Consider the following 10,554-nt stretch of genomic DNA (forward strand, 5'->3'; position numbering starts at 1 on the left):
CAGCAGGGGCTGAGGCAAGTCCACCTCACACCCTGGGAGGAGGGCAGGGATGGGGTGGGTCAGGAAGACTCCTGGTTGAGCCACTGCATTAGGCCCAGGCTGAGCATAAAGGCCAATCCTGCAGTCTTGGAGGAGGCAGTTTGGGGACCATGGAGACCCAGAGGGCCAGCCTCTCCCTGGGACGGTGGTCACTGTGGCTACTGCTGCTGGGACTAGTGCTGCCCTCAGCCAGGGCCCAGGCCCTCAGCTACAGGGAGGCCGTGCTTCGTGCTGTGGGTCAGCTTAATGAGCGGTCCTCAGAAGCTAATCTCTACCGCCTCCTGGAGCTAGACCCGCCTTCCAAGGACGTGAGTTGGGGAATAGGGCGGGGAGGGGCCTGTCTGCCCCCAGCCTTGGCCACACTGTCACCCCCTTCACTCAGGCTGTACCTCCGGTCAGGAAGGCACTTCTCCCTCTAGGTGGCTCCCACATCTTCCAGAAAACCTTCCCAGACCTGGGTCCCCTGCCAGCCCCAGGCTTCCTGCCTTAGCATCTCTGCTGTGGGAACAGGCGCCCTGCACACCTGGCTCCCAGGACTTCCGGGAGCTCCAGGGATGGAGGGGGTCACAGGCTCTGTGAGGGGACATCCCTGCTGAAGCCCCCTCTGCACCGCGGTGTCTCCCTGCCAGGGAGGCCTCTGTCAGCCTGGAGGTTCCAGGTACAAGGGCTCTTGTGCAGGCGGCCCTGACCTCCCTCAGCCCCTCTGCGGGGAGGCGCTGCCCTCAGCACTGCTGTGCGGTCTGCTCCTGCTCTCTGTGAGCCCGTGAGGCCAGGGACGGGCTCTGTCCTCTCCCCTGTGCTCCCAGCACCAAGCCCAGGGCGGGACATGCAGGGGGCTGGAGAGGCTGCCGTCTGGGTGGGGGCAGGGAGACAGATCAGAGAAGGAAACATGAGCCTGAGCCCAGTCTCCCCATTTTATTCCTGGATCAGGATGAGAACCCAAATGTCCCGAAGCCTGTGAGCTTCAGGGTGAAGGAGACCGTGTGTCCCAGGACGAGCCAGCAGTCCCCGGAGCAGTGTGACTTCAAGGAGAATGGGGTGAGCCTGGGGGCTGGGGATGTGGCTGAATGCTTCCCAAGCTGCTGAACAAGGGGCTTTTTAGTCCCTGGGCTGAGCCTGGAAGATTATGGCCCAGCGGTTCCAGTTTGACCTCCAGCCTCTCCTTCCAGCTGGTGAAGCAGTGTGTGGGGACAGTCACTCTGGACGTGGTGAAAGGCAAAATGGACATCACCTGTGAGGAGGTGAGTGGCTCCTTCTGTACTGCAGGAACTGCTAGGGTGATGGGTTGTGGAACATCCTTAGGACCAAAACCCCCTTCCCCATCCAGGGCAGAGGCGGGCGCTCATACCCTGGCCACTCCCTCCCGCGAGCCCCAGGTCTCCAGCAGTGGTTGTGTCTCTTAGAGCAGTGGTTCTCTAGTGGGGTCCCCACTTAGGAACTGACAGAGATGCAGATTCTCAGCCCAACTCAGACCTCCTGATTCAGACTCTGGGGTGGGTGCAGCCATTTATCTTTCCACAAGGCCTTCAGGGGATTCTGACGGTTTGAGAGGCACTGACTCAAGTAATGATGTTTTAGCCCCAGCTCCCTTCCACCTTCGCTGGGATGGGCCTGTGACCCTGGGAGTCCCTTGTCACTCGAGGGCCTCAGTTTGCTGTTCTGTCTCTAGGTGTCGGGATTCAACCTTGTGCTTCAAAGGTTGCAGCCAGAGGGCACCCTGGGGCCCCAAATCTCCTAGTATGGGCCTGGGGGCTGGTGTATGGTTCAGATGGGTCTGCTCTTAACCCTGGTTCCCTTTCCCACAAGTAACCCGGCTCTTCCTGGTTCATAGTTGCAGAGTGTTGGGAGATTTAAACGATTTCGTAAGAAGCTGCGAAAATACATTAAGAAAGTTGCTCCGTACCTCCCGATACTCAGTCTTGGGTAAATTTCGAGCCCATGGAAGAATCCTATGCGTGTCCTCCCTGTCTCAGGCTTTTGGATTCTGAGAAAGTAAAGTCTTCTGAAAACAACTTCCTCCAAGCTTTAATTTCACTTGTCTTCTCTCACTTAGAGGGGCCAGATCCTTACCTCTGGGAGCCCTCCTGTGTGTGTGTGTGTGTGTGTGTGTGTGTGTGTGTGTGTGTATGTGTGTCTCTGTGAGAGTGTGTGGGTTTAGTGTGTGTATGTGTGTGTATGTGAGATCACAAATGCACAGTACAGAAATGGTTGTTATTTCTGTAACAACCATTCCAACAACCTCCTGTAACAACCAGGAGGGGATGGGGGGCAGGCAGCAGGCTAAGAGAACCAGGACAGCATCTTTATTCTCAGGTCCCTCCATGCCCCAGACCTGACCATGAACTCGCATATGTGAACACTGCTTACAGCAACAAAAAATGAATGTATTTCTTTTCAGTCCCTGAGAAGGGAGATGTAATTGGCCCCTGGCTGGGAGGTCAGCAGGCTTTGTCAGTGAATCAAGTATGGGGCCTGATGTGGAGAAGGACCCAAGGTGTCCAGTGTGGTGTTACAAGAGGTGGGAGGGTTGGGGCTGTGCTGTAAGCCCAGGAGAATCAAGGATTTTACAAAGTGGTCAGAGTAGCACAGTAGTTGAAGAAGCCCAGGGAGTTGACATATTGTATGTACGTAGGAATTGGGCACTAACAATAAATGCACAACTAGTAGAGTTTTTGCTGTACAAACACATTTGTATAATGAACCTAGAAGGGCTTCCCTGGTGGCTCAGTGGGGAAAAATCTGCCTGTCAGTTCAGGAGATGTGAGTTTGATCCTTGGATCAGAAAGATCCCCTGGAGGAGGAAATGGTAGCCCACTCTCATATTCTTGCCCGGAAAATCCCATGGACGGAGGAGCCTGGCCGGCTATAGTCCATGCGGTTGCAAAAGAGCCAGACACGTCTCAGTGACTAAACAACACAGTAGCACTGCACCTAGAAATCTCCTTATCTCCCTTCTGGTTGCTGCAACATCTCCATAACCATGGCCCTGACTTTGGAACCCTTAGGTTAATGTAACTAGGATTTGAAAAATTCATACAAAATTATATTGTAGCATATATAGTCTCATTTGCACAATTTTTTCATGCAACATGTTTGTGAGAACTCATCATGTTTTTGTATGTAATTATAGTTGGGCAATTTTTTATTGCTGACTTAATATTCTGGGCTTCCCTGGTAGCTCAGTTGGTAAAGAATCCATTTGCAATGCAGGAGACCCAGGACTGATCCCTGGGTGGGGAAGATCCCCTGGGGAAGGAAATGGCAACCCACTCCAGTATTCCTGCCTGGAAAATCCCATGGACAGAGGAGCCTGGCGGTCTACAGTCCATGGGGTCGCAAAGAGTTGGACATGACTTAGCGGCTAAACCACTACCACCTAGTATTCCAGTGTATGAATATACCAGAATATATTTACTTTCACTACTGAGAAATATTTGTGGAGTTTATACATCATTGGTTTTAAATGGTTGCACCCTCGGGCACAGAATGGACATAGCATTCCCAGTTACACATGTCTGGAAGGTTTTCAGTTCCTAAGGCTAAAAGAAGATGCAGAAGACATCTTGGTTCCTTTGTCCTCAGCCATGTGAGTGAGTGTCCATGAGGGCGGCTTCTGAAGAGTGGGACTTCTGGGGAGACCCCGACAATGCATTGTGCTGTGTGGGCTTTCTCCTAGTAAGCATGTTGAGGGGTAGTATGCAGTGGGCAGCTGCTCTTCCCCCCAGGAGTTGGAGAAGGCTCTCTGGAAACTGACCCCTCTGACCCTCAGCTTCAAGGTCAGAGGGGGAAAATTTCTCCACGGAGGAGAGGAGGGCCTTCCGTGCATTTTACAGACAAGGAGAAGGAAGGGCAGCTGGTGAGAGTTGGCTTTACATTCACACCACTGGTCAGCAGATTGGGCAGAGGGAGGGATGGGAAGTCAAGGCGCTCAGCCTTGGCCTTGCTCATTCTCTTCACCACTTTGCTCTCTGCTGGGAGGTCTTGGGCTCTGGGCTGGAATGAGGACATGTATAAACACAGATGAGGCTGTGTTTTGTCCAGTTAGGGTTTAAGTGCAGAGCATGATGGGAAAGGACATCTGGCTCAACCAGACTGGGAGGGGAGATAGAGGAGGACTGGCAAAGGTGGGCGCCCCAGCATGGGGACGAGGTAGTGACAAGTCTTGTAGCAGCCTCTGCCGGGAACTGTGCTCCCATCACTGGGCTGGTGATCCTCTGTTGGGTTAGGAGGGGGTGTGGGCAGAGATCCCAGGGTCCAGTCCGACCATCTCAGGGCACAGCTACTGCGGCCACAGAGGTCCTCCCACTCCTGAGGCTGCTATTTGCACTCTCCTTTCCCTCTCCCCCTGCTTCTCTCTCTCTAAGCAAGAGCCTGGAGAGAGAACTGCAGGAAAATGGAGCCATGGGGGTTTCTCAGTTGTGTCTGAGGCCATGTGAATTGGATTTACTTTCACTTGCTGCTGAGAGTTCCACCAGAGCAGAATATTTGCAAGGAAGTCGCAGCTGGTGAGATGCAAACCAAGGATTCAAACCCCTGTCTGCCTGATTCCGGAGTCTAAGGACCTGGGTAGCTGCTGGGGGCAGCTTCTGGCCCTGCTGATATTAACAGCTGTTATGGAGCATCAGTTATGGGTCAAGTGCTCCCAAGTTCTTTTCCAAGGTGGATTCCTTTATCAGACCTCGTCCCTGAGCAGCCACCTGTCCCCATGGAAGGATGGGGAAGGGGACTTCAGTGCTAAGGTTTAGGAAATGCAATGATGCAGAGTCAGGAAAGCACAGGAAGTGTGCCACACACCAGTAACCACGCGTGTCGCTCATTATTTTCTCCTGTAATCACGTCCTTTTCCATCTTTGACCAAAAATCCTCTGAGGCAATACCTAAACTGTGAAACCACATCAGAGGCTCACCTCTTCTTCCTTCTCCAAGGCTGATGTGTAACCAGCTGCCACCTTCCGAGGGGCCCTGCCCAAGCCCCCAGGGGTCCCATAGGAACAACTGAGCCCAAGAGTTACCCCAGACCTCGCAACTACATGGTCATTCCTCCCAAGACCTGTACAAGAATTCCCTTCTCGGCCTGTGGCCCCTCTATTCCTTTGGTTCATTATCCTCCCAGCTGTGTTCTCAACCCGCCCTGCACACTGGCCACCCCAGTGTGGTATCCTAATCAGGGCACAGGGCAGAAAGTCACTTGGGGTCAAATCAGAAGAGACTTCCTGAAGGCTGTGGGAGCCAAGAGGTGGAGGTGCCGAGTCTCCTTGGACGTCAGGGAAGTCTTCCCAAGGAGGAAAGTCAGGGCAAGCAGAGGGATCAGGGGCAGAGATGGGAGACAGGCAGGAGGCTCTGAGGGGCCTGAGGGGTTGGGGTGGACTGGGCAGCCTGACACCCGAGGCCTGCACCTGTGAGGTGAGGAAAACTAAGAACAGCAACCATCTAGGCCCTGATGCCAGGTGGGGGTGGTGTGGGCTCGGGAGGCAGGGGTGAAATGGTCAAATGGGTGGTGTGTTGGAGCCCTAGAAAATAACGTGGAGGGTGGACACTGGTCAGGGAGAGCCTGGTAACTGGGGAAGAGGGAATCTGGAGGTTGTGGCTTCACTGAGAGGAGAGAAGACGGGGGTAGGACCAGGGCAGGAGTGGTGGGAGGTCAGGGGAGTGTCCTCAGGAGGAAGAAGGAGCAGGTGGGGCTCCCAGGCTTCCAGCTCAGGGCTCCTGCGACAGCACCCAGCCAACCGCCCAGTGCAGACAACCAGGGCATTCATGGGAGTCCTGAACCCAGAGGCACAGCCCAGTATGTGTGTGATGGGCACTGGTGTCTTGACAAGGGCGGTCCCCAGGAACATGTGAGGACTGGGAGGAGAAGCAGCCTGGATGCACCTGAGCCAGCTCTGCCTCCTAAGAGGAGAGTCCTTGGAGGAGACTCAGCAGGAGCCCCCAGGGAGTTGGAGGGGACCCAGGAGAGCAGGGACAGGGGAGAATTGGTCAGGGGCAAGTTCAGGAGGACAGGGGGTCCCCGGAGTCTGTAGAGATGAAGACAAGGCTTGAATGTGAATGCAGATCCAATGAGGACTGGCCAGCCTTGAATGTGAGCGGGGGCACTGAATTGGGGTCACAGTGCAGATGACCTTTCTCATGTTTGATTGGGGAGGGGTCAGCTGAACAGGCAATGTCTGTTGGGGGGTGGTATCTGTGAAGGAGGACTTTACTTTTTATGTTTTTTATTTTGTATTGTAGTATAGCTGATTAAGCTAGAGGAAAACAAAGCAACCCACTCCAGTAATCTTACCTGGAGGATCCCATGGGTAGTGGAGCCTGGCAGGCCACAGTCCATAACGTCTCAAAGAGGCAGACACGACTGAAGCGACTAAGCACGCATGCATGCACGCGGAGCTGATTAACAAACCATGTTATGACAGCTTTAGGTGAACAGCAAAGGGACTCAGCCATCTGTATATATGCATCCATTCTCTTCCAACATGGAGGCGACCTTCTTCACTGAGAAACAGTGGAGATGAATCTAGGAGAGGGGACAGATGGAGCCAAGCTCCTGACTGGCTGAGGGCTGGCCCCAAGGACAGGATGGTGTGGGGCTGATGGATGCCTAGGGACAGGCTGAGTGGGTAAGGCTCAGAAGGGGTTGGTCCTGTCATCCACTCATCAAATGTTAAGTGAATGCATGCTGTGTGCCAGGCAGTGCCTAGAGCTGGAGGTTGAGTGCTGAATACACTCCTTTACCCTAAATCCTGAGGAGCCCATGGTGTGGAGGCAGAGGGGATGCAGACAGTGCCTGGTCCGTCTCCTGGAGGACACAACCCTCTTGAGCAAGCCCGCTGGTGACACTCCCCATGGGATCCAGGAGAGGCCAAGAAGTTGTCAGGAGATGGAGAAACCATTTTTTCACCTTGCAAAGGGGCCTCTCTGCCCACTGCCCAGAAATCCCATGAGGCAACAGCAAGGCGTGAGGTAAGACCAGCTCACACCCTGGGAGGAGGGCAGGGATGGGGCGGGTCAGGAAGACTCCTGGTTGAACCTTTGCATCAGGGCTCAGGCTGAGCATAAAAGGAGGGTACCTCGGGCTGGGAGGAGGCAGATTGGGGATCATGGAGACCCAGAGGGCCAGCCTCTCCTTTGGACGGTGGTCACTGTGGCTATTGCTGCTGGGACTAGTACTGCCCTCGGCCAGCACCCAGGCCCTCAGCTACAGGGAGGCTGTGCTTCATGCTGTGGATCAGCCCACTGAGAAGTCCTCAGAAGCTAATCTCTACCTTCTCCTGGAGCCATCTCCCCCCAGCCTTGGCCACACTGTCCCTCCCTTCGCTCAGGCTGTTCCTCCTGTCAGGAAGGCACTTTGCCCTCTAGGTGGCTCCCACATCTTCCAGGAAACCTTCCCAGACCTGGGTCCCCTCCCAGCCCCAGGCTTCCTGCCTTAGCATCTCTGCTGTGGGAACAGGCACCCTGCACACCTGGCTCCCAGGACTTCTGGGAGCTCCAGGGATGGAGGGGGTCACAGGCTCTGTGAGGGGACGTCCCTGCTGAAGCCCCCTCTGCACCGCGGTGTCTCCCTGCCAGGGAGGCCTCTGTCAGCCTGGAGATTCCAGGTACAAGCGCTCTCCCTGCAGGCGGCCCTGACCTCCCCCAGCCCCTCTGCGGGGAGGCGCTGCCCTCAGCGCTGCTGTGCGGTCCGCTCCTGCTCTCTGTGAGCCCGTGAGGCCGGGGACGGGCTCTGTCCCCTCCCCTGGGCTCCCAGCACCAAGCCCAGGGCCGGACATGCAGGGGGCTGGAGAGGCTGCCGTCTGGGTGGGGGCAGGGAGACAGATCAGAGAAGGAAACATGAGCCCGAGTCCAGTCTCCCCATTTTGATCCTTGACCAGCATGAAGACCTGGACAGCCCGAAGCGTGTGAGCTTCAAGGTGAAGGAGGCGGTGTGCCCCAGGACGAGCCAGCAGCCCCTGGAGCACTGTGACTTCAAGGAGAAAGGAGTGAGCCTGGGGCCTGGGACTGAAGGAGGGTGCTTTCCAGGAGCTGATCCGGGGACTTCAGGGAAAAATTTCTAGTCCCTGCGGTGAGGTGGGGTACGGCTGGGAAGTTATAGCCGAGGAATTCCAGTTTGACCTTGAACCTCCTTCTCCAGGTGGTGAAAAAATATGGGGTGACAGTCACCATGGACCATTGAAACAATGTATTCATGTAAGCCGTTATGAGGTGAGTGGCCCCTTCTGCAGTGTGCAGCTAACAATGCGGTGGTGTTTGGAACATGCTTTGGATCAATAACTCCCTCCCTAGTCCAGGGCAGACCTTGACGCAGCCTCCCTAAGCCCTAGGTCTCCAGTCCTGGCTCTGCATATCTTAGAGCAGTGTTGTCTAACGGGGCCCCCAAGAAGAAACTAACAGAGAGGTAGGTTCTTGGCCCTACTCAGACCTCCTGGATCAGACTCTGGGGTGGGGCCCAGTCATTTGGATTTTTACAAAGCCTCCAGGGGGTTGTGAATATGCCAGGCACTGACTGGATTAATGGGCTTTCAGCTTCTGTTCCGTCCAGCTTTGCTGGGGTGGGCTTGGACCCTGGAAAGGCCCAGGCTTCCTGTGGACCTCAGTTTCCTCATCTGTTTATGGATATAGGGATTCAACTGCATGTGCCAAGGGTCACAGCCAGAGGTGAACTGGGACCCCAAGATTCCTGGAGTCCACCACAAATGGAATGTCAGATGAGGAGGGACGGATCATGTCTAGACTGTCACCCAGTTCTTACCAGAAACCTGTTTTTATTGGTTCACAGCTTAAGAGTTTCCGAATATTTGGCTCATCACCGTTCAATTCCATGAGGAGCCTCCAGCAGTGGTTCCCTCCACCAATCTCCCTGCTCCACAGTTAGCTCCAGAAATAGTACCTCCATTTCCATTCCCCAGGCCAAAGTTGAACAATATGCAGATAACTCCCTCATAGAGGTTTTTGGTGAATCAGAAGCTTAGGGAAGACCTCTTGGGATATGTTTTGCCCTGTGTCAGCATCTGAAAAATAAAATCTTGTGAAAACAACTCCTTCAGCCTTCATTTTCAATTGTCTCCCCTCTTCCGACTTACCAGGACCTGTTAGGGGTGTGTGTGTGTTTGTGTGTATGTGTGTGTGTCTGTGTATGTGTGTGTGTCTATGTGTATGTATGTGAGATCACTCCTCTGAACACGGAGAAGCATGAGGCCCCTGCTCCTTCCAGGAGGGTAGGGAGGCAGCAGCCCCAGGAGCTGCAGGACAGCATCTCCACCCTCGGGTCCCTCCCGAGCCCTTCACCCACCCCTGCCCTCCTCCTCCAACACCCAATAGGACAAAAGGAGACATCCCGTGGGTGCAGTGCTGGTGGGAATGCTGCTCCTGCTCGCATGGAGCTGACAGTCCACGAGGGGCCAGGCTTCCCATCTTGTTAAACACTCGCAGAGACCCAGTTCAGTCTCAGGGCTGAGCCTGCAGGTGCAATGCCCAGAACGTACCTCTGGTCCTTAATTCTGAAACAGCCTGCCCCTCCTGGCTTTTCCTGTGGCATTGTGACACATAACTGTTTCTTCAGCTGGGTCCCAGATTGAAGCAGTGGGCTTGTGTTAGGGATCACATGGTACAAAATTTGCACCATTAAATACAAGCATCTTGCCCATCAGGGTGAAGAGCTCTGCATGAGGGTGTGAGAGACAGAGTGACACACAGATCACATGTCTACTTGCCTGTGTGTTTCGGACACTGCCCATGTCCTGCCCACTCCCCGTTCTCTAGCCGACCTTTGCTCTGGGGCAGACTGGAAGCACTGGGGAGTTTGAATCCAGGGAGCAGCTTCAACTAACCACTGAGGGGACTTGATGGAAAAACACCTCCTCCCTCCTTGGGTGGCCCACTTGCAGATGTTTCATCCCTCTGTCCGAGGTCCCCAGCTGGGTTGAGCCTTTGTCCCCTTCCTCATTGATGTGTTCATTGACACCTCCTTTTCTGATTCAGGTCCCGCCCTGTCTCCCTTCTCTACACTCCAGCTGGTGCTTTCTGGAATCGCCTCCCAAACAAACAACTTCTACTAAATGCTTGTCTTAGATCTGCTTCTGGCCAACCTGTTCCTGAGAGGGACAGAGGGCAGGATCTCACAGAGCATTTACTTTGTAACCTGTCAGGCTTGTCTTCTCTTGGTGAGCAGGAGGGGCTGGTTCCAGGCAGGTTAGAGGAACCTCATGCTTCCCACTCTACGTCACCCCAAGTTGAGGGAAGAAACTCTCCAGAGGAACCCGAGGGGGCTTTGTTGGGTCTGTGCCCGAAGATACAGACTTGCCAGAGCCAATTGCTAATTGGTCAGGGTATTTTTGAGCTGTGTGTTATACTCTTGGTAGCTTGAAATCAGCCTTGGTAGAAATATTTACACCATGGAAACTGGCAAACGCTCCGTATCAGGCCTGTCACAGTTGTCATGTTCCCACCCAAACGGAGAGGGGGACCACTCATCAAGATGACACGGCATCTGTGCAGGTCACACATGTTTTCAACTCCTTCCCG

At 54.4% G+C, this 10,554-nt stretch overlaps 1 protein-coding gene across 1 annotated transcript; it reads left to right on the plus strand.

The window, feature by feature from the left end:
* Positions 1 to 149: 149 nt before the first annotated feature.
* LOC110152352 (cathelicidin-6) lies at positions 150 to 2,051 on the plus strand. Its single transcript, XM_020916038.2, has 4 exons — positions 150 to 347; positions 970 to 1,077; positions 1,209 to 1,280; positions 1,871 to 2,051. The coding sequence occupies exons 1-4, from the start codon at positions 150 to 152 to the stop codon at positions 1,964 to 1,966; spliced, it is 474 nt and encodes a 157-aa protein (XP_020771697.2). The 3' UTR covers positions 1,967 to 2,051.
* Positions 2,052 to 10,554: the final 8,503 nt, after the last annotated feature.

This window comes from Odocoileus virginianus, unplaced genomic scaffold (assembly GCF_023699985.2).
Source record: "Odocoileus virginianus isolate 20LAN1187 ecotype Illinois unplaced genomic scaffold, Ovbor_1.2 Unplaced_Contig_2, whole genome shotgun sequence".
Classification (NCBI taxonomy): Eukaryota; Metazoa; Chordata; class Mammalia; order Artiodactyla; family Cervidae; genus Odocoileus; species Odocoileus virginianus.

Bases quoted from the DNA above. Each gene is read 5' to 3' on its own strand.
- LOC110152352 (XM_020916038.2), top strand. From the start codon at position 150: ATGGAGACCCAGAGGGCCAGCCTCTCCCTGGGACGGTGGTCACTGTGG. The intron at 348-969 runs GTGAGTTGGGGA...TTCCTGGATCAG, and splicing joins TAGACCCGCCTTCCAAGGAC to GATGAGAACCCAAATGTCCC. The intron at 1,281-1,870 runs GTGAGTGGCTCC...CCTGGTTCATAG, and splicing joins TGGACATCACCTGTGAGGAG to TTGCAGAGTGTTGGGAGATT.